The 23,870-nt window shown below is 41.8% G+C and overlaps 2 protein-coding genes across 2 annotated transcripts in view; both read right to left on the bottom strand.

Annotated features, from left to right (window-relative positions):
• Nucleotides 1–5,436: 5,436 nt before the first annotated feature.
• Nucleotides 5,437–16,394, bottom strand: arg1 (arginase 1). The gene is given in 15 exon segments (XM_051939856.1): nucleotides 5,437–5,814; nucleotides 5,816–5,866; nucleotides 5,868–5,890; nucleotides 6,505–6,599; nucleotides 6,601–6,639; nucleotides 7,286–7,348; nucleotides 7,350–7,388; nucleotides 11,160–11,254; nucleotides 11,326–11,423; nucleotides 11,426–11,484; nucleotides 15,123–15,147; nucleotides 15,150–15,182; nucleotides 15,185–15,292; nucleotides 16,108–16,180; nucleotides 16,255–16,394. Coding segments are annotated over 15 exon segments (999 nt in total). The 5' UTR covers nucleotides 16,366–16,394; the 3' UTR covers nucleotides 5,437–5,727.
• Nucleotides 16,395–20,587: 4,193 nt separating this feature from the next.
• heatr1 (HEAT repeat containing 1) overlaps nucleotides 20,588–23,870 on the bottom strand; it is a 32,283-nt gene continuing 29,000 nt past the window's right edge. Inside the window, exons 40-45 of the mRNA XM_051939596.1 lie at nucleotides 23,711–23,815; nucleotides 22,718–22,871; nucleotides 22,486–22,640; nucleotides 22,235–22,393; nucleotides 21,352–21,460; nucleotides 20,588–20,918 (exon numbers count right to left, since the gene is read on the bottom strand). Of these exons, the coding sequence (XP_051795556.1) occupies nucleotides 20,830–20,918; nucleotides 21,352–21,460; nucleotides 22,235–22,393; nucleotides 22,486–22,640; nucleotides 22,718–22,871; nucleotides 23,711–23,815 (771 nt within the window). The 3' untranslated portion in view covers nucleotides 20,588–20,829. The remainder of the gene's footprint in view (nucleotides 20,919–21,351; nucleotides 21,461–22,234; nucleotides 22,394–22,485; nucleotides 22,641–22,717; nucleotides 22,872–23,710; nucleotides 23,816–23,870) is intronic.

The raw sequence follows: 23,870 nt of genomic DNA on the forward strand, positions 1-23,870 counted from the left end.
TTCTGAGTCGCTCTGACAGTTTTTTAATCTTATTTTGGATACAATTTTGATCAGTTTGGACAGTTTGGGGTCATTCTGGATCATTTTTGAATCATCGTAAACAAATTTTAAGTCTAAATATCTAAACCTTGTCTGGTCAAACTTTACCAAATCAGATTCCTGGGGCCATATTTCCAGCCTGGTTAAAAAATGTTATGTTTTTTCCATCTCCAAGACTCAGCTAATATTCAGTGTTGTCATTTTGGACAATTTTACATCATGTGGGCAAACCTGTGTGGTTTTGAAAAATTTTCAAGTCATATTGTTGAAAATGTGTATGATTTGAGCAGCTTTTCAACAATTTTGGGCAGATTTCAACAGGAGCAGACCCAGATTAATGTTAGAAGTGGAGGACAGGGGGTACAACAGATATTTTTTTTGGGGGGGGGACACTAAAAAGTTGTAAGAAAAAATGAAAGCTGCTACCGACCTCGGGCTTTTACAAAGTATTTTTCATGTTTTTTTTTGGCTCTTTAACCCAGTAGGAAAGCTGTAAATGACCTTTTCATTTTGGACTGTTAACATTAAATTCTGATGGACTTGTTTCCTTGTTTCTGTGAATTACAGCATCATCAGCTGCAGCATCTGATGTTATGTAAAACTGTTAGCTCAACCACAGAATGCTGAGGGCAGTAAAGAGACAAACATTGTACAAGAACAGCTCTATATACAACCCTGTTAATTTCCACTTCTTAGAATGTTTACTGACAATTATCACACCTAAAATAAGAAATAATATTCTGAACTTTTAGCAGCTAGTTCTCAGCTGTAAACCAGAAACATCACAGGGTTCTGTATGCTAATCAGTCTGAATCAAAATGAGTTCTACCCAATACACAGTGAACAACAACAATCTGTACCTTTGATCTGTGCTAAAATAATCTGAATGTTCTGTGCAGTAATGTGCATTTTAAAATGCAATAAAATACAGTAAGCAGCACTCTGTACATTTAACAGTAAACCTGAGAACAATAATAAACAGGAACAATACTCCACATTCTTCAGTCATTTAATAGTTCACAGCTCAGCAAACATCACAGTGTTCTGCATAGAAATGACTAAAAGCTGCTCTCAGTAATCTTCCACAGTGAGCAGATGTTCTGTGTTGCAGGTCCATGGTCCAGACGTGGACATCGAACAGGCCGGGGGGGTCTGGTACTGTGGACTTCCTAGAGCACCTCCTCTTTCTGCATTCTTCATATGGGATGGAAATAAAGTAACGTTGGTTTAGCACGTCCATCAAAGGCCTGTAGGTGTGAAGCAGGAAGTCCTCCACAGTGAGGATGTGAGTCTCCTCCTCCTCCTTCAGGACCATCTCTGTGTCCAGGGTGTTATTAACACCATGAGACTTCTCAAACTTCACCGGGTTCTCCGGCCACGCGTAGATCCTCCTCATCATGGCGTCCATGTCCAGAGCAGTGATGACATCGTACTGCTTAAAGCAATCTTCACCAACTTCTATCTGATCTTGGGGCTTGAAGAAGTCATCCTGATGGACCAGCAGCAGTTGGGCAGGTTCTTGATCAGGCGGTTGGTGAGGCTGGTTTTCCCTCCATCGGTTACGCCACCGATAACGATGATGTACTTCATGTTGTCAGATCGGTCAAAGCTCAGAAAAAGGGTCAAAAACATCAACCAACACCGGGTCAGGAGCGATCAGATGTGGAAGAAAGCTGAAAAAGAGAAGGTTGCAGCAGGAAACGTCAACTACTGGAGTCCTCCATGGACCTTGAGTTCAGTGAGTAAGGTAAGAGCAGAAAGGGAGCTGCCACTCAGACGCCGTTCTTCCACCCAGAGAGGACCTCTTTCTGCTGTCGCTGCTACACATACTGCCCTAGTGGAGGTTTGAGGGGGAATATTCCTTTTAACCAGCCCCTCGGGTCTCTGAGGAGTTTGGATGGAATACTCGATTAAACCATCATTTTAGGTGCATGTCCAGGGATTTAAGGTGGAATGTTCCTTTAAGGTGGATGTGTGAGGACCATCCATCCATTCTCTATCCACCACTTTATCCTCACTAGGGTCATGGGGGTGCTGGAGTCTATCCCAGCTGACTCGGGTGAAGGCAGGGGACACCCTGGACAGGTCACCAGTCTGTCACAGGGCTACATATACAGACACACAATCACACTCACATTCACACCTACGGACAATTTAGAGTAACCAATTAACCTCAGCATGTTTTTGGACTGTGGGAGGAAGCCGGAGTACCCGGTATGCTCCTATCTACTGATTCATATCTATGTTCACTAGTCTGGTCCGATACAGTCTTGATGATGATGTTTAAGTAGAGGCAGTTACATGCTGAGAAACAGCCACAGTCTTCTTACCTCAAAGGTCCAAAGCTGCTGATCTTCTCCTCCAGCATCAGGAAACGTCTTAAAAAGCTTCTTCAAATCCAAACAAAGTACAATCAAAAGCTCAAACTAATGTCACTGTGCATTCAGGTGCAGTCGGACAACGAAGTTGCGTTCAGGAGCGTCGCAAATCAGAGTATCAGTAATGTAAATTTTGGGGGCCACACAGGGTGGCCAATCAGATCATGGGGGGCGGGGGTAGATCTGCCACTGGATTTCAAGTCATATCTAAAAACTGTAACCTTGTCTGGTCAAACTTTCCATAAATCAGATTCTACTGATGTGAGAGCTTTAGAAGTTGGAGAAATGTCGACCAAAGACTGGATTTTAGTAGAAATATGGATCCATTTACATCCACTTTCCAGCCTGGAATGAAGATTTAGCCCCCCCCTATTTTGGACCGTTTTTACTTATTTTTGCAAGTTTCAAGTCATTTTGGACAGATGTTGAGTCATTCTGGAAAGGTCTGGAGTCATTCTAAGTAAATTGTGAGACATTTGGACAAGTTTGAATTGTCATTTTGGACATTCTTCCATATTTTCAGACAAGTTTGAAGTCCAAACATCTAAGAACTGGAACCTTCTCTGGTCAAACTTTCCACAGATCAGATTCTACTGATGCTAGAGCCTTAAAAGTTGGAGAAATGTCGACCAAAGACTGGAGTTTAGTAGAAATATGGATCCGCTTTTTGGAGGCACTGCACTGAACATTTTACACTTAGTTCCATTTCTAAAGTTCACTAATGAATAATTCATCGTCTGTTGGATCCATTCAGTCGTTCTGATGAAACTATTCTGAGTTGTCACCAAGTTTCATGGCTGTAGGAGTTTCATTCTGGAGATATTCAACCATTTAAATCGCTGATCAGGTGTTTTTTGAGAGGGAAAACCCAAAAATTCTCAGGTCTGAAAACATGAAAATCTCCAAATTCAGCCCACAGAAGTGAGTTTTGGATCCAAACAACCAATAAATAAACTCTGTTCTCTGAAATGACACCAATTGACCCCAACTTCTGCTTCTTTCTCTTATTTTGGACGTTTTTGATTCAGTTTGTTCAAGTTTTGGTTATTTTGAACCATTTGTTTGAGTCAAGACTAGTTTAGTAGAATCCAGGATGCTTCCACACACTCCAAAAAGAACTTTCTGGAAGTAAAAAGGAGAATTCTGCACTTTATTTCCATGTTGAAGGTGATCGATGTAAAGATTTGTCCTCCTCATGATCCATTCAGTCCCTGGATCTGCACTGGTTTGATTTGTGGAGATGTTGAACCTTAAATTGGCTCCACATGTTGGTTTTTTAGGGTGAAAACAGAGAAATTCCCAGAACACCAACATGACTGGACTCTGCAGCAACAACCAGAGTTCAGATTTGAATCGTCTTTGTGTCGCAGTTCCAGATTTTTCACCCAGAAGAGAGAAAATCGGCTCTTTTCTGTTTTAAAATGGAGTCTAAACTCTCTCTCTCTGTAACTCGCCCGGTTCCGCCTCTTTATTCCACCAATCCGGCGTGTCGGTTCGTTTTCAGCCCCGAGGTCATTCACTCCTCAAACACAGGCTCCGCCCACTTCCTGTTTAACCCTTTAAACTCCACGCTGGGCTCCATCCTGTCTGTCTCCATCTCCGTTACCGTGGTTAGACGCCAGGCAGTTTATTTAGTTTCACTTTCAGAGAGTTTTAGTTTCAGACCCTCCCTGGGGTTTAAGGACAGATGCTGTTAAATAAAAGCAGGATTGTCATGTTGGTGAAACCAGTTTGTGGGTCTGAGCAGGAATATTGTGTTAAACTGGTTTCTCTGAATGTTGTCAGAATAAGTGTCGACAGAAACACGACAAAGAGTCTTGTCTGTTTTTGTTTTGTGTCCTCTTTATTGTTGTTTTGTGTCTTTGTTGGTGTTTGTTTTGTCTTGTTGTGTCAGTGTCCTTCTGTGGTTATTGTGTTTGTGTTTCTTTGTGTGTCTGTAGTTGCTTTGTGTGGTTTGTGTACTTTTCATCTGTGTTTATTCAGTCTTCCGCAGTCTAACGTGTCCAGTCGACTGGTTCATGTCTGTAACGTTCTTTGTTTTTAGCTGTTTTCCACAGATGTAATGAGCCAACAGCTCCAGCAGCAGATCATTGACCAGCAGGTTAGAACGTTCCACAGGATGATGTTTCAGCGGTTAATCACAACAAGCTGCAGACACACACACTGAGACGTTAGAGGCAAACTCTTCACTGTTCAGCTGATTAACACTCCACGACAACTTTCAGTTATTTTACAGAGTTTACAGTCACTGTTCATCGCTGCACACTGCTGAACCAAACACCTCCATGAGCTTCCTTCTCGTCTCTTTGCTGTTGTTTCTAGTCTCTGGTAGTTCTCAGTGTATTCGGGGTCAGTTCAATTCTCTTTACGGTTGTTCCTAGTCTCCATAAGGTCTTTTTGGAGTCTGTTTTATAGCTGTTGTAAGTCTCTAGCAGTCATTTTGAGTCTCTCTGGTAGTTTTAAGTCTCTCTCGTGCCAGTTTGTTGTCATTTAAAGTCTAACCCTAAGCCTTTTGGTTTATTTTGAGGTTCTTTGTGGTTGTTCAAGTCGCTGTGGTAGTTCTGAGTGTCTTTGGTTTCAGTTCAATCTTACTTGTAGCCATTACAAGTCTGTTTTGGTTGTCTCTGCATAGTTTTTGTAGCTTCTTTGTGGTCAATTTGTGGTCATTTAGAGTCTTTTTGAAGTGTTTTCGAGTCTCTCTGCTAGTTCAAGTCTCAGTGGTAGTATGAGTCTCTCTCATGTCTTTTAGAGTCTCTTTTTGGAGTCTGTGGTAGTTTTAGGCCTCTTTGTGATTATTTTCAGACTGGGAGTTTTGAGTCTCTTTGGTAGTCTTAAGTCTCTTTCTGGTATTTTCTAGTCTCTCTCTGTGGTCATTTTGAGACTCTGTGGTTGTTTTGAGTCACTTTGCTAGTGACAGGTCTCTGCGGTGTCAGTTTAAGTCTCTTGGTCATTTAAGTTTCTGTATGTCTGTTTAAGTCACTGGCTTTATGTTGCACAAAACAATCATAGAAGAAGGACGGACTTTTAAAGCTATTTTTAATTTCATACAGTCAGTATTAACAATATAATAATAATGTGTGCAGCAGATTCATCGGCATAAATTATATAAATTGTGCTTTTCAGGGTGACGATACAGGGTCATCACAGCTGCGTTTCTTTGGTTTAAGGTAGTTTGATGAACATTCAGTAACTTCATCATGTTACAGATGTTCACAAAGGGGAACCACTACAACCTGATTGTTCGTTTAGTTCCTGTTGTGAGATGATCAGGTGTCCGTCAATGCAGTTAGAGATCCCAGCGTCGGTTCTGTTAAGGCTCGGGGAGGCTGTAATCTGTCGGATGGTTTCCTTCACGCAGACGTCCGAAGCAGCCGAGCAGCAGATCGACGGCCGTGTTGAACCGTAGACTGAACGTCTGCTTCTGTTTTCCCCAGCTGAGGATTCACCTCCCACCAGGTCCACCGCCGACAGAAAGACCTGAAGGACCAGAAGGTGGGAAAGTTTGGGGAAGTTAATCAAGTCTGCAGCAGTGAAACGGTCGATATTCTAACTTTAGTCTTAAAATCAGTTTACAACAGTTTAGGTTTGTGGTTGTTTTGTGTCTCTACATGGTTTTAAAACCTGCCTCCACAAAAAGGCAAAACACAGAGACACAAAATGACCACAAATAGAAACAAGCAGTTTACAGTGACCACAAATGGAGACAAAGAACCAACAAAAGACACCAGAACAACCACAGAGCAGACTCAGATGACCAACAAGATGCACAAGAACCAGAAGAAAGACCCAAAATATTTGCAGTTTAAAGCACAATGATCGTAATACGACGCAAAGTGACAATAGAAAGACATAAAGCGACCTCAGGCAAAGAATTACCTTAAAAAGAGACAAAACGATCACAATATGAAGCAAAAAGACGCACCTACAACAAGGTACCAAACAAACACAAATAGACACAAAGCAATAAGAGTAACACAAAATGACGCAAAGGAACCAACAAAACAACCAAGACTAAAAACCACCTTAAATAAATGTCAGTCTGAGGTCTTGACTAAAGGATCATGTCGGTCTGGCTGGTGTCGAGTCCTACCTGTCTGACTCAGGTGTTCGTGATAGACTCCCTCTCTGTAGGTGAGTCCTCCCACTACAGGTGTCCCGGTTGCTGGGTAACGGACGGGTCGATGGATCTATGTCGTAGCTCAGGTGAACGGGCTTCTTCCCTCTGGTAGAACCAGGAACCACATCTTTAATCCGACTCCCACTGCATCCGTTCAGTAGCTGCTGTGGAGCTTCTGATCGTACGACAAGTTTCCCCCGTTGCCATGGAAATGTTAAAACCTTCACAACTGCTGGTTGCTAATGAAGGTTGCCATGAACTGAAAGCGCTGGAACAGCTGCTAAATGTACCTTCTGATGATCCTCAGTGCTTCACTAGGAGGCAACTGGACTTGTTTTTGGTTCTTGAAGATGTTTTATCTAAAAGGGTTCCCATGTTCTAAGTGCCTAGTGGGGCGTGTTTGTGGTCATGTGAGTCAGATGTTGGTGGGGGATGTCAGGATGGTGTTATATGTAGACCTTTATAGAAGAGTTAAGAAGTTAAACCGAACATCCTGTAAACTGGTGACACTGCCTATCAGGTACTTCAGTGCAGTCTTGAGCCCCTTTTAGAATCTACTGGATATTCAATAAATGGACAATTGCCATTGTCATAGGAACGTCTGCGTCTTTTGTTTCCACGTAAACGAGTGCTCATTGAACTACCTTGATGTTAACATAGAAAGCAGCATTCACAAACCAGCACCATTTAAACTACAAACATGAAGTTTCTAGACGCTGTAGCTGCTGTTGGGTGTTAGCAGGTGGGTTACCTGGTGGTGAGGTAGTCACATGTTTCCTCCATGACTCTGGCAACTCCGAGCCGATCCATCTGATATGGAGAACACCTTCACGCCCAGCATCTTCAGGATGTAACTGAGCACAGAAACGATAGGTCATTAATACCCAAACAACTGCAAAATAACTTAAAAGAGTATAGTCACAAACATCAAGGCCTCCTGAGAATCTGGTCACCAGTTAAACTTAGAACCTAAGTGGCTCTGGACTCGGTTAGTGGAACTGGACTCGGTTAGTGGATCTAAGGTAAGAATCTCAGCAGATCCAGACTTGGGTAAAAAGTAAGTGGCTCTGGACTCCGGTAGTGGAACTTTACTGCTAATGGATCTGGACCTGGACCACAATCTAAGTGGATGTGGATCATGGAGTCCAGATTGTGAGTGAACCTGGAGTCCAGTTGTGGATTTACTTGGGAAATGGGTTTCAACTTTGGTAGAATCTAAGTGGATTTGGGCATGAGAAGGATCTCAGCAGATCTGGTTCAGGTAGAATCTAAGAAGATCTGGAATCCAGAAATGGAACTGTACTGAGGTATATAGAATCTAAGTGGCTTCAGACAGAGGATATGGACTCTGGTAGACTAAATGGATCTGGACTCTATAGTGGATCAGGACTTAGGTAGTAAATGTGGACTCCTGTTGTGGGTCTACGCCTGAGTAGAACCTGAATAGATTTGAACTGAGTGATCCTGGTCTTCAGTTGTGGATTCCAGTAAAATCTAAGAGGATCTGGACTCTAGTAGTAGAACTGGACTCAAGTAGAACCCGAGGCGTTGGACTCAGGTAGTGGATGTGAACTTGGGTAGAATGTAAGAGCATCTGGATTACAGATGCTCTTACATTCTATCCGAGTTAGGATAGAATCTAGATCGATCTGGACCCATGTTGTGGATGTGGTCTCGGATGGTCGATCTCGATTGGTTGTGATTGAGGTGGATTTGGACTCAGAATGAGTCTGGACTTTGGTAGTGGATCTAGACCTGGGTTGCTTATCTTTGCTCTGTTGATAGATCTGGACTAGAGTACAATCAAAGTGGATGTGGAATCTGGTGCTAGATCTGGTTGGGACTCAGGTGTGGATCTGGACTATGTGGTGGATCTGGACTCAGGGATTGGATCTGGACTCGGTACTTACTATGGTGCCATAATTGGGTCAAAAGTCACGCGCACATAACTCTCTCGCGCGCATAACATTCGCGCGCGAAACACGCACCTCGCGCGAGCGGAAAAAAGTCTCCACGGGCACAAAAAACACTCTGCGCACGCGTAGCAATGTCTCCGTGCACGAGGAGCCTCCTACGTGCGCGGAGACATTGCTACGTGTGTGCAGACCAAGCTTCATGCGTCCAGTGTCTCACCAAACTGTCCTCCTGCGTGCGGGAGCTCTGATCTACGCGTGCAGGAGAAGACTTTTGACCCTTTGTGGAGGATACCAGTGCTCGCCACAACCTCCCTATGACTGGCTGTCTGCGACAGCAAGAACTCACCCCCCACGTGGGATGCCACTGTAACAAGAGAGGAAATGACACAGTCGGCTGGAGCCCCTTTGATGCTGCGCCGTTCTGCAGCTCCACCGAACACACACAGAACCGAGCCTGGGTCTCCAACTGCTGGTGGGTGAGTGACTCCACGTATTTCTGGCTCTAAACGGGAGTCTCAGTGCTCCATTGCGGGCTGTCAGCCTTTAGCACAGCGATTAGACGTTAGTTAGCTCCATTGCTAACGGCAGTTACCCAGGTGGACTTACCAGAATCGGCCCAGAAGCCCAGCGTGTCTACTCCATGATTCTGACAGGGAGTTTAAGAGTGATTCTATAATTAGGGGTACATTTCATATCATCCAGCAAGTGAAAAAATCAGTGTGTTTTTGGCTTAATATTCTATTTGTTTCCATAGTATACCCCTGGATTGTGCAAAATCCATTAATTGCAAGCTTAAACTCTAATGATTTTTAAATATTCAAATTTAAATTTACACCTGGTTCATTATTTTGTCAACTGTGTTACGGACAAAAGTTGTCATAGAAGACATGAATGAAGTACTACGCATTTATAAAACAATTGTTTGCAAATTCTTGTGTCTGTTCATCCAGTTGGCTGTTTTTTGTCTAACTGCTTTTAAAATAAGAACTTGAGCTGGAATTGATATTCTGTGGATACTATCAAGGGAAAAAAATTGCCAAAAATGTCAACTGTGTTACCCAACAAGTGTAACACAGTTGACAGGGAATGACACCATGTGGACTGTGTTACAGTTGAATGGTAACACAGTTGACATTCCTCCATTTGAGGCCATTGTGCTCGCTAAAGATGTTGAATGTCGCCACACGACCATGATAAACTCAGATTTTTGTGTGCTTTCTTTACATTTTCTTATAACATACAAAAAAATACACAAGAAAATGTTATAACACAGCTGACAAACAAGTAATCACTTCATGAACAATCATTTTGATGAAATATATAAAAGAGGAGTGGAAACGAGCACACTGTGTTCAGATTTCCCACAAAAAGATGTCTCCAGCAATGTGAGTGATGTACTTTGAGCAAACATTACTGATTATAGGGATTATCACTGGGTAACACGGTTGACAATGATTCTTGGACACACATAAAGTGACTAATTTCATGTATTTTAACTTTTTTTAAGATTTAAACAGAGCTTATGATGTTTTAATGATTATTTTGAACAATTAATGCTGAAATAATATAAAAATGTATTCTCTTTAAGTTCAAGAGCAAACTTGACATTTAAGAAATTGGACAAAAACTGCAAACCCAATATAACTGGCTTTTTTTGCCAAATAAATGAGCCTGTTAACTTTTGTCTTAAATGGAAGAGACCAATCATCTGATATAAAACTGGTTATTGACCAATTATATTTGGAAAAATTGACAAATACACCCATGGACTTGAAATGTACCCCTAATTACAGAAGCACTCTTAAGCTGCTCACTGATAATGAAGAGCTTCCTTGTTTGGTGACAGAGAATAGGTGTTGGTAGCAGCTGCAGTCAGACACGACTCCCATCTGACGTTGTTTGTAAAATGTTGTTAAAGTTACTGTAAGTGAATGCTGCTGTATGTTTGATTTGTAGGTTGTGGAAGATGACGAGCTGACTGTGTCCCCTCTTGTAGGACGCTGTGAGAAAACACCGGAGAGACGAGGAACCAACAAGCAGAAACTGGAGTGATCACCCATCAACATTTCACATCAGCCTCTGAAGTTCATTTATTCATTGCTGAAATAAAGTTTTGGTGAATGTGGTCGCTTCATTTTAATATTGTCAATATAAATCCCACCAGCAATCTCAGTGCCTGATGGCGCCGTAGAAGGGAGGTGGTAGCACATGAGCTTGCTCATTTGTAAAAAGAACAACAAATCCTAGATGGCTGCGCCCATCTACTGGCCGGATTTCATACATACCCATAGCACCAACTGCAGAACTCTCTACTGTGACAGGTGATGTCATTTCCTCTCTTGTATACAGTGGCATCCCACGTGGGGGGTGAGTTCTTGCTGTCGCAGACAGCCAATCATAGGGAGGTTGTGGCGAGCACTGGTATCTGCCCACAAAGGGTCAAAAGTCTTCTCCCTGTGCGTAGATCAGAGCTCCACACACGCAGGAGGACAGTTTGGTGAGAGACTGGGCGCATGGAGTTTGGTCTGCACACGTGTAGCATGTCTCCGGTGGTAGGAGGGTCCTCGCGCATGGAGACATTGCTATGCATGTGCAGTGTTTTTTGCGCCCGTGGAGACTTTATTCCGCTCGCGCGGGGTACGTGTTTCGCACGCACAAGAGAGAGTAACGTGCGCGTGACTTTTGACCCAATTATGGCACCATACTTACTGCTCTGCTGGATCCACGTCTCTCAGGCCAATGTAGACAAGATCTTTAGCCGACAGACAAGGCTTCACCCAAGAGAAGTTTGGTAAAACTGGAACCTGGAGAGGTGGAGGACAGGTTATTGATACGGTGTTGATCACTGATCGATCACTGATCACTGATCGATCACCTTGGAATGCAGCTCATGGAGGAGGAAGGACATTGGCTGGCCATGGAAGTTCCCCGTGTACGTGGTCAGCGGCGTGTTGATGTCGGCGTGGGCGTCGACCAGATGACGCTCAGCTCACCGACGGCGGCAGAATGACCGTGAATAGAACCGATCGCCAAACTGAGGAGACGGGAGACAAAGAGCTGTAATTTATTATCTAACAGAGGTTTTAGTGTTTGCTTAGAGTCAGCTTGTCTGTTCAAGGAACAAGCAAACCATAACATTCAGGGAACGTTCTCCAAATGTTCCCTGAAGATTTCCTGAAGGTTCGCTGATGGTTATGGTTCATTTGCTCACAAAACCAGTGAACATGAACCTTTGCGGAATGTTATTGTTTTTTTCAGTGAACCAGTAAACAGTGAACGTCTTCTACTGACTGCTGAACCTTCAGAGAGGGGTCCCTGAACGCTTCCTGGATGTTGTATGTTTCACCTGAATGTTTCACGGATGTTTCCTGGAGGTTTGCTGGGTATGTATGGAGGTATTTCAGGTGCAAAATGTTTGAGCACCTGTAACATCGAATTTGTAGTTGTGTACATTGAATTTGTATGTGTATCAGCAAATCTGATTTCCCACACTGAGTTGTGTACTTATAAAATAATTTCTTGTGTGTCGATTTTTTCTTCCCACAAATACAACACAAAAATACACATTCACAAAATCGTAATTCCAGGTGCACAAATCACATTCACAGGTGCACAAATCCTTCTCTACAAGTCACATATTTCAACACTGACACGCTCACATTTTGCACCTGTGTTGCAGCACACTAAGTGCAAACATTTGCACCTGTATTGTACGAAGTGAAGTGAGGTGAGAATTTGAATATGTGCAAATCTGAATGTGAACTTGTGCAATAAGTATGTGAAATAATTTACCATGAAAATAGCTGTGTCCTCTAACACACAAACACACATTGCTACTTACAACCACTAATCCCCCCATGAGTCACACATTCTCTGTTTTCTACAGGTGCAAATCAGAAATCGTACTTCCGGTCCCGCTGAGATAGTTGGTGCAAAACTACAAAACGATCCGATCTGTGTATAAATTCTATGTTCTCAGATTGACAGACTTTTCGGCCAGTCAGGGAGACGCTTTGCCGGCCCAGCCAATCAGAGGTTTTTATTCCGTCCAAGGTCGCTTTAACGAGTTCCGGGTGTGGAATTTCACGATGGAGAGAGTATGGGAGACGCCAGTGTTTACAAACAGTGACGTCACGAAGTCACGTGATTACCGCGCTGGTTGGCAAGAGGAACCAGAGGAACAATGGCTGATAACTATCCTTCTGTGAAATTGTCCGATTATGCTCAATCCTTATCACCTGAGGCCCGACAAATATACGTGAGTAAGCTGAGATATCAGGGAAACGGTAAAACCTTGACAGATCCCTACAATTTGAAGACTGGGTGGGTTGACGATCCTTCATTGTGGCCGGACATTTCCTTCACCGACATTTATTTTAATTGATTGACACCGCTGGGCAGTTCCCACCCAAAAATATATAATTATGAATTAAAAATAATATATCTTCTGTTAATCTTCAACAAGATGTCAAAGAAACGTCAAGAAGTTGCTGTATTTTTGTCTGCAGTATGGCTTCTATGTAACAGTAACAGACCCACAGCATTGGTGATCGAAAATAGGACAATTCTAAAAAACGATCGCTAGACGCATACAGAAACAAATATGGTTACAAATAGGAGGCTGCTGGCTTAAGGAGATGTTATTGAATATGCTTCATTGGACTTTAAACTTTCATCGCCTAAAAAGCGATCGGTAACACATGACAACACTGAACCAAACCCAGAGTGTAGAGATCGCTTCAGCGAAGGATGCAACACTAAATCAATATCTTTTGGTAAATAAGCTCAAAGTTGGACATACTAAACATGCTAACTGTTGAATAGTTTACCTGAAGAAGTGGGAGCCACAAACACGATCTCTGCTGCTTACTGGGGTCCAATTTTTCCTGTTGATGGCTGAAGCCACCGCCGTCTTCTCTCTCCTGACATCGGTATTCGGTAAATTTCAAGCCTGATCCCTTCTCAAAACGCTTCGTACAACCAACAACTACACATGATATTACCATTGTGGTAAATACGTGTGCAATTTCATTCATGAAAAGCGATAACTTTACGTATTTGTTTCAAACCCGATACCGTTCTCGTAGCAAGCCGTTATGTTACTGCCGGTTCTTGCCAACCAGTAGCAGTCTTGTACCATGTGACCATAGCAAATGACGACACTGGCGTCTCCCATAGGCCAGGGGTCGGCAAGTAGATGTGGCTTCGGGCCAAATGTTTGTAAACAATCGAACAGCGGGCCAACCCGGGGGGTGCGCTCCGATTCCGCGAGCGGGGGGGGCTGGCGATACGCAAGCAGCGGAGCTTCTACAGCTGATCGCCGCTGCTTGGGACACACGTCTCTGATCACAGATGTATTAAAAGACTCCTGAGACACACACATGTTTTGCACACACTGTTGCTCATGAAATCTGGCTGGTACAACCGTGTCCGACTAGCGCAAACACGGAAATGCCCGGCAGCAGCCGACACACGAGTTTCGTGTTGCGGTGACGGACTGGCTTGGCTCCGTGCCAAATCAAATTTTCAAAATCATCTGGCGGGCCAGATATTATTCCTGACGGGCCAGTTTTGGCCCGCGGGCCGCCAGTTGCCAACCACTGGCCTACACTCTCTCCATCGTGAAATTCCACACCCGGAACTCGGTAAAGCGACCTCGGACGGAATAAAAGCCTCTGATTGGCTGGGCGGGCAAAGCGTCTCTCTGACTGGCCGAAAAGCCTGTCAATCTGAGAACATAGAATTTATACACAGATCGGATCGTTTTGTAGTTTTGCACCAAATATCTCAGCGGGACCGGAAGTACGATTTCTGATTTGCACCTGTAGAAAACAGAGAATGTGTGACTCGTGGGAGGATTATAGTGGTTGTAAGTAGCAATGTGTGTTTGTGTGTTAAAGGGCAGCAGCTATTTCATGGTAAATTATTTCACATACTTATTGCACAAGTTCACCATTCAGATTTGCACATATCAAATTCTCACTTCGTACAATACAGGTGCACAAGTATGTTTGCACTTAGTGTGCTGCAACAATAGGTGCAAAATGTGAGCGTGTCAGTGTTGAAATATGTGACTTGTAGAGAAGGATTTGTGCACCTGTGAATATGATTTGTGCACCTGGAATTACGATTTTGTGAATGTGTATTTTTGTGTTGTATTTGTGGGAAGAAAAAAACGACACATACAAGAAATTATTTTATAAGTACACAACTCAGTGTGGGAATTCAGATTTGCTGATACACATACAAATTCAATGTACACAACTACAAATTCGATGTTACAGGTGTTCAAACATTTTGCACCTGAAATACCTTCATAGGTATGAACGTGATGTGTTCACTGACTGTAGTACGTTACATACTCCAGATGAACCCAACCTGTCACATTAGAATGAAGTATATTTACTGAAGCACTTTATAAGTTTGAAGCACATCCTGTTGGTACATCTTTGGTTTAAAACTGAAATATTTACCAGAACTATAGAAAACACAAATTATGAAAATGCTTAGACCAACAAAACATCAGAAGTTTGTGTATTTTCAGGACTTCCTTCTCCAGCAGTGTCACTAAGCTGTAATAAAACTGTTTTTTCTGATTGATTTGCTCCAATCTGGAGACACTCAGACTGTTGAACATGTTGAATATTTCTATAAATCTGTATTTTCTGTCACCTGTGGTCTCCTCCGAGCATCACGGCGTGTGTCCGTCCATCTTCACCGCCTTCACCGCCTCGACAGCCTCCGGTTGGCTCCGCCCACCGCCGCTACACTCTTCAACAAACCCACAGACGATTCATCCACATCGTCGAACACCAGGTTCCCATAATCCTTCACTGCACAGCCTGAAACCACAGCAATGCCATAAACTCTTTCTGGTTACCATGACATCAGAACTCCCAGCATTCTCTCTGTTTACACGTCCAAGAACCAAAATGAGTCCAAAGACATGAAAAATAATATTTCTGAGGAGGAAATACTCAAGGAACAGTAGTTTAAAAGTACAAGTAAGCAGAGTACTCGAGTAAAGTAGTTTAAAGGTAAAGGTAAACAAAGTACTTGAGTAAAAGTAGCATAAAAGTACAAGTAAGAAGACTACTCGAGTAAAAGTACTCCAAAAGTACAAGTAAGGAGAGTACTTGAGTAAAATTAATTTAAAAGTACAAGTAAGCAGAGAGCTCTTTTTAAAATGTATTTAACCTTTATTTGACCAGGAAAGATCCCGTTGAGATTAAGAGCCTCTTTTTCAAGGGAGTCCTGACCAAGACAGGCAGCAGCAGATACAAAACAGTTACAAAATCATTAATATACGAAAAAAATAAAAAGAACAACAATAATTAAATTTACAAACAAGTTATAAAAAAACATGTACAAGTGGAAAGAACTGGCAGTTTTGACTTAAAGGCACTCAGTGAGATGAACTCAGTTAATCTGAAGTCTTTCTGCAACATGTTCCAGGCAGAAGGTGCAGAACAAACAAAAGCCTTTTTACCCAGCCCAGTAGCCTACTCGAGTAAAAGTTTAAAGGTTCTAGTAGGCAGAGTACTCGAGTAAAAATAGTTTAAAAGTACTAGTAAGCAGAGTACTCAAGTAAAGTAGTTTAAAAGTATTAGTGAACAGAGTACTCAAATAAAGTACTCCATTACTTGTTCAGACTCACCTTGCAGCTTCAGTCGCTCCAGCAGTCCTGTAGATCTGATCCGGTAGGGACCTTCTTGGACCCCAGACCTGGACTGAAGAACACCAGAGGTTCACACACGCACGCACACGCAGAGACGCGCACACGCACAGACGCGCGCCCCCTCACCTGTCCTCTCCAGAACGCAGCTCCGATGATTCCCGCTGATCTCTGAGGATGATGATGATGATGATGAAGGCTCCTCCTCAGCGGCAGCGCGAGCTCCTTCAGCCTCCGCATGATGCCACTGACCGACCGGCCGGCGCGAGCCTCCTAAAAAACCGTCTGTGACGTCAGCGGGCCACCGGGAGGAGGCTCTGCGTGACGAAACGATTAACGTTTAACCACAGACTGTACAGGAGCAAATATAAAGATATAAATATTATTATAATCACAGACTATAGACAAGCAAATATAAAAATATAAATATAATAGCAGTCTGTGTGTTAAATTACGGTGAATAAATAAATAAACCGGAATGTTCGGTTTAAACAGAAACAGCAGAACCGAAAATTAACGGATCGTTCATGAGTTTATTTATATTCAAACTGAAAATATCAGATTTTATTTCCATCTAGTTTTAAATGTTTGATTCAGTGTATTCAGGTTTCATTTATTATTTATTATGATTTATTAAATAAGTCCAAGTCTCCGGTATGGAAGCCTGCTGCTGCCAAAATAGTCAAACACACACAGAAAAAAGAAAACTAATAAAAATATTTGTGGTAAATCAAAGGTTTGACTTTCAGAGTTAAAATGAGTACAAATTATGAAGATTTCTTTTTTAAAAAGTGTTTTTAAAATCAGGTTATAAAAAAATCTAAGCATGAATGATAGAGTCAAATTTAAATAAAATTAAATCTTAAATCAACAAAGCGACCTCATGAAGTAAAAATAAAAAAATGATAAAATTAAACTTATTTATAAAGAAGTAAATATTAGAAGTTTCACTTTTTACATATAAATTTAAAAGATGCTTTTAAAATAATCTGATGATAAACAATCAAAACTAAACAGAAAATGTTATGCAGTACTCCGTAACAGTATTATAATAAATCAAACTTTAAAAACATGATAGTCTTAACACAATAAAAAATATTGCAAAAAATACATTTTAAGAAAAATCAAAAGGTTTGAATTATAAAGATTTAATTTTAATCAATTTTTTACATGAAATGTCATAAATTCACTTTAAAACTATAATTAAAACCAAAACATTTATGACAAAATCTAACAAATTTAAACAAATAAATTTATGTTGACACATTTAAATGTAAACATAAAATCTAAATAGAATAAAGTATATTTAAAAAATTAACAATTAATCAAATGAATTGAAATAAACTTAAACTGACATAAGAAATTAAAAATGAGGTAAAAGTTCATCCAAATTACCTTATATTTAAAATCTAAATTATTAATTTTTAATGTAAATTACCTTACATTGAAAATCTAAATTATGTATATACACACATATATACACACACATGTGTGTGTATATATATATATATATATATATATATACACACGTGTGTGTATATATACATATATATATATATATACATATATATATATATATATGTATATATATATATATGTGTGTGTGTGTGTGTATATATACACACACACACACACACACACATATATATATACATATATATGCATATATACACACGTGTGTGTGTATATATATATGTACACTAAAATGAACCATTTGTTGTGAGAACTGATTGATTAGAAAAAAGGTTATATGTCATTTAAGGTTACTATATCCTTATGCGACAAGACTTTTGTCAGGAACTGTATTCATATATACATACACTGCTCAAAAAATTAAAGGAACACTTTTTAATCTAAGTATTTCATTAAGTTAGTCAAACATGTGGGATACTGATCTGGTCAATAAGTAACTGAGGGGCTTTTTAGTGAGTTTCAGCTGCTTTGGTGTTCATAAAATTAACAACAGATGCACTAGAGGGGTAACAATGAGACAACCCCCAAAACAGGAATGAATTTACAGGTGAAGGCCACTGACATTTTATTCCTTCCTAATGTTTTCTGACTGTTTTTCACTAGTTTTGCATTTGGTTAGGGTCAGAGTCACTTCTGGTAGCATGAGGCGATACCTGGACCCTACAGAGGTTCCACAGACAGTCCAACTCCTCCAGGATGAAACATCAATGCGTGCCATCACCAGAAGGTTTGCTGTGTCTCCCAGCACATTCTCAAGAGCATGGAGGAGATTCCAGGAGACAGGCAGTTAGTCTGGGAGAGCTGGACAGGACTGTAGAAGGTCCTCAACCCATCAGCAGGACAGATATCTGCTCCTTTGTGCACGGAGGACCAGGATGAGCACTGCAATAGCTCTACAAATGAGCTCCAGCAGACCACTGGTGTGAATGTCTCTGACCAAACTATCAGAAAGAGATGAGAGTGGTCTGAGGGCCCAGCGTCCTCTAGTGCCCGCTGTGCTCGCTGACCGGCACCGTGGAGCTCGGCTGGCATTTGCCATAGAACACAGGAATCTGCAGGTCCACCACTGGTGCCCTGTGCTTTTCACAGATGAGAGCAGGTTCACCCTGAGCACATGTGACAGACATGAAAGGGTCTGGAGAAGCCGTGGAGAACGTTCTGCTGCCTGTAACATTGTTCAGCATGACCGGTTTGGTGGTGGGTCAGTGATGGTGTGGGGAGGCATATCCATGGAGGGACGCACAGACCTCTACAGGCTGGACAACGGCATTCTGACTGCCTTTAGGTATCAGGATGAAATCCTTTGACCCATTGTCAGACCCTACATTGGTGCAGTGGTCCTGGATTCCTTCTGGTGCACGACAATGCCCAGTCTTATGTGGTAAGAGAACTCATGCAGTTCCTGGAGGATGAAGGAACTGATACCATTAGCTGCCCCCACGCTCACCTGACCTGAATCCAATAGAACACCTTTGGAACATTATGTTTTGTTCCATCAGACACCATCAGGTTGCTCCTCAGACTGTCCAGGAGCTCAGTGATGCCCTGGTCCAGTTCTGGAGGAGATACTCCAGGACACCATCCATCGTCTCATTCAGAGCTTGTCCCGGCATCGTCAGTCTGCATACAAGCACATGGAGGCCATACAAACTACTGAATACCATTTTGAGTTGCTGCCAAGGAATTTCAGCAAGATGGACCAGCCTGCCACATCAGTTTTTCACTTTGATTTTGGGGTGTCTTGAATTTAGCCCTCCTGGGGGGTTGATAATTTTCATTGCATCAAACAATGTGGCATATTTTCATTCCTAACACATTAACCAATCCATATCAATGCTCATGTCCAGTTTGTTTTTTCCCCCTTATTGAAATATGATGTTTTCAAAGTGTTCCTTTAATTTTTTTGAGCAGTGTATATATAAATATATATATATACACACACACACACGTACACGTGTGTGTGTGTGTGTGTGTGTGTGTGTGTGTGTGTGTGTGTGTGTGTGTGTGTGTGTGTGTGTATAGATATATATATGTATACAGTCCCTGACAAAAGTCTTGTCGCATAAGGATATAGTAACCTTAAATGGCATATAACCTTTTTTCTAATCAATCAGTTCTCACAATGAACGGTTCATTTTAATGACCATGTGATATTTCAGTTTTTCTTTTTTAATAAATTTGCAAAAATTTCTACATTTCTGTTTTTTTTTTCTGTCAAGATGGGGTGCTGAGTGTTCATTAATGAGAAATAAATGAACTTTTTTGAGTTTGGCAAATGGCTGCAATGACACAGAAACATTTCAAGGGGTCTGAATACTTTCTGTACCTACTGTATACACACATGTATATGTGTGTGTATCCATCCATCCATCCTCTATCCACCACTTTATCCTCACTAGGTCATGGGGGGTGCTGGAGTCTATCCCAGCTGACTCTGGTGAAGGCAGGGGACACCCTGGACAGGTCACCAGTCTGTCACAGGGCTACATATACAGACACACAATCACACTCACATTCACACCTACGGACAATTTAGAGTAACCAATTAACCTCAGCATGTTTTTGGACTGTGGGAGGAAGCCGGAGTACCCGGAGAAAACCCACGCATGCACAGGGAGTACATGCACTGTGCAGCCCTTTTCTCTATTTTGTCATGTATATTTCTACTGAGTCAAATCCACTCAACTTCAGTTTGATTGATATTAAGTAAACAATAAAAAAAGTTTTCTGAAAATTTATCAAAACTGAGTTATCTGTTTTTGCAAATTAACTCTTCATATATATATATATACACACACACACACACACACACACACATATATATATACACACACACACATATATACATACACACACTAGTGAATCACTAATGAAGTTTTAAAAAGTTCTAATTGTTCCGGTTTTCATGTTGAAAGAGGTGACAAACTGCAGCTTATGACAAAATAAATAACCAGTAATAACCATTTAAAAAAAAAAAAAAAAACCCAACTTGAACTGAACATTCACTTTTATTTCTGACCTACTGAGCATGTGCAGAACATTTCCTCCAATCAGAGCAGACAGTTTTTAGTTTCAGGATTAACTCATACAGAAACACAAACGTTGATAAAGTCCAACATTTATTTCTTACATCAGAAACAAAACAGGATCAGATTCACTTCCTGTTTACCTCCAACCTGCTGTGTGTGTGTAGGTTCTGTATAAAGTTGTGTATTTTGTGTGTGTTGTGTGTTAGAAGTAGTTCTGCAGAGGTTCTCCCAGGATGTTCTCCATCTCCTGGACCACCTTCTGCACCTGCTGCTCCACCTCCTCACACTCATCTGCAAAACAAACACACACTTCTGATATTTACCTGAAACACACGTGTAGCTCTAACAAACCTCAGAAATAACTGAGATTTGCTAACATTATCATAGTTAAGCTAATGTAGCGGCTAACGTCACAGCTAACTATATGCTGTTTAGACTAACGTAGCAGCTAACTATATCCTGTTTACGCTAATGTAGCGGCTAACGTTGCTGCAAAATATATCGTTTTTAGGCTAATGTAGCGGCTCATATAGCGGCTAACTATAGCCTGTTTAGGCTAATGAAGCGAATAATGTAGCTGGTAACTATATGCTAATGTAGCGGCAAATATAGCGGCTAACATAGCGGTTAACTATATTCTGTTTAGGCTAACATAGCAGCTAACTTAGCGGCTAATTATATCCTGTTTAGGTTAATGTAGCGACTAATGTAGCGGCTAACTCACCCTCCATGAGTTCGGCCAGGAAGGGGATGGTCTCCGGCAGCAGAACCACGTAGTTCTCCTTCAGTTTGGACGCTAACTCCATCAGCATCAGCAGAGACGAGAAACGCACCTGGACAGGAGGAGGAGGGAATCAATCAATCAATCAGTCTTATAAAGAATTAAATTCTGCGGAATCCCAAAGTGTCCAAAATCAACAGGACTTCATGTAATAACTAGAAAAGCACTCAGAGAGTGCAGACCTCCACCAAGGATAGAGAGGAAAACAGGAAAACTATGCAGTAAAGGATCATGAGCTGGAATCAAACCTGCATCTCTGACACAGTTCTGTTTATGAATCACCTTCTTAACCAGTTGACATACTAACCTATGATGTTTATGTCATATTTTGGACCACATACTAAAACAAACTAAAAAATTCAAAGTGATCCAGAATCCAGGATCCTTTCCGGATTGCCACCAAAATTAAATCAGCTCTTCCTCTTACCATAGTCTACATCCCCTCAAAATTTCATGTGAATCTGCCCAGGCGTTTTTGAGTTATCTTGCTAACAGACAGACACACACAAACGCCGGGTGTCACATAACCTCCTTGGCGGAAGTAAAAATAAAATTGTGCAGATGAAGACGTGATTAAAACAAGGACGTCTGTACCAGAAGATTTTACAGCTTTAGTTATTTCATAAAACTTAAACTTGTTCATTGATTTTATAATTTATAGATTCAGTCTGCAGGAGTGTCCAGGTGTGTGTTCATGTATGTAGGTGTGGATCTGTGTGTGTTTTCAGCCGAGTTCAGGTGTGTGTGTGTGTGTGTAGGACTGTACAGGTGAGTTCACGTGTCCAGGTGAACTCAGGAGTGTATCTTTATGTCCAGGTGAGCTGACCTTGCTGTCCTGGTGTCTGGTCTTCATCAGGACCTGGTAGTTGAGGGTTTTCCACTGGGAGTCGTCGGCCAGCGCTACAGCGAACTGCCCCAGGCAGGGCACCAGGTGCTGGGAGACCCTCTGCTGGTACACCTGCTGCCCCCCCACCTGGTTCTCCAGCTGCACATACAGGAACCAATCAGTGAGCAGAGTCAGCTAACAGGCCCCGCCCACAGCATCATCACAGCCGGACGTTCTCCATATGGACTCACCTGATCGACCAGCGGCTTCAGCAGAGCTTCGGCTCGTTCTCGGCTCAGGAACCGCTGGGTGTCGTAGAGGAAGATCTTCTGGAGGCAGTCGAGGACCAAACCGAGGAGGAGAGAAGTTTTCTCTTCAGCGAGATCAGAGGCAAACAGCAGCTCGTCTATAAAAAAGATGAAAAAGTTTACTGAAGTGTTCATAAATAATCTATAAATAACAGAAAGGAAATAATCATCTGACCGCTGTTGCTGCGTCTCAGCAGCTCTGAAAACAGAGCAACCAGGTTTCCAGCAAACAGAACGAAGATTCCTTTGAGACGCTCGGCGACGCCGTCGGACAGACGGACGAACGTCAGCAGACGGTCGGAGCTGTCGGATTTACTCCAGTCCAGCAGCTGAGGACAGACAGACACACGTTAGCATGTGATGTTAGCGTGTGATGCTAGCATGTTATGTTAAAATGTGACGTTAGCATGTGATGTTGGCATGTGATGTTAGACTGTGGTGTTAATGTGTGATGTTAGTGTGTGATCTTAGTGTGTGATGCTAGCATGTTATGTTAAAATGTGACATTAGCATGTGATGTCAGCCTGTGATGGTAGCATGTGATGTTAGACTGTGGTGTTAATATGTGATGTTAGTGTGTGATCTTAGTGTGTGATGCTAGCATGTTATGTTAAAATGTGACATTAGCATGTGATGTTAGACTGTGGTGTTAATATGTGATGTTAGCGTGAGATGCTAGGTCAGCATGTGATGTTAGCGTGTGACATTAATATGTGATGCTAGCATGTGATGCAAATATGTGACGCTAGATTTCAACGTTAGCATGGCATGTTAACGTGTGACATTAGCATACAATGCTAGTGTGACATTAGCCTGTAATGTTGGCATGTGATTTTAGCATATTATGTGAGCGTGTGATGGTAGTGTATGACGTAAATATGTGACGTTAGCGTGTGACGTTATCGTGTGACATATATATATGTGACATTAACATGCAATGTTAATATGTGACATTAGCGTGATGTTAGCATTGTAGTAGTGTATGATGTTAATATGTGACGTTAAGGCGTGAATTAATCTGTGATGTTAGCGTGAGACATTAGCATGTGATGTTAGTGTGACATTCGCCTGTAATGTTGTTGTTTGACGTTAACATGTGATATTAGCATGTTATATTAGTGTGCAATGTGTGCGTGTGATGACATCACGGACTCTTGGCAGGCGTTACCTTGAAGAACAGCGGCCTGAAGGTGACCTCGGACAGTTTCATCACCATGGCGATCAGACAGTCGATGACGCAGCCTTCGATCTGAGACGTTTTCTGGAGGTCCAGCTGAAGACGACACAAACCGTCAGCTGATCGGACGACTGGAGTAACTGAGTACTTC

The sequence above is a fragment of the Acanthochromis polyacanthus genome, chromosome 19 (assembly GCF_021347895.1).
Source record: "Acanthochromis polyacanthus isolate Apoly-LR-REF ecotype Palm Island chromosome 19, KAUST_Apoly_ChrSc, whole genome shotgun sequence".
In the NCBI taxonomy this organism is placed as follows: Eukaryota; Metazoa; Chordata; class Actinopteri; family Pomacentridae; genus Acanthochromis; species Acanthochromis polyacanthus.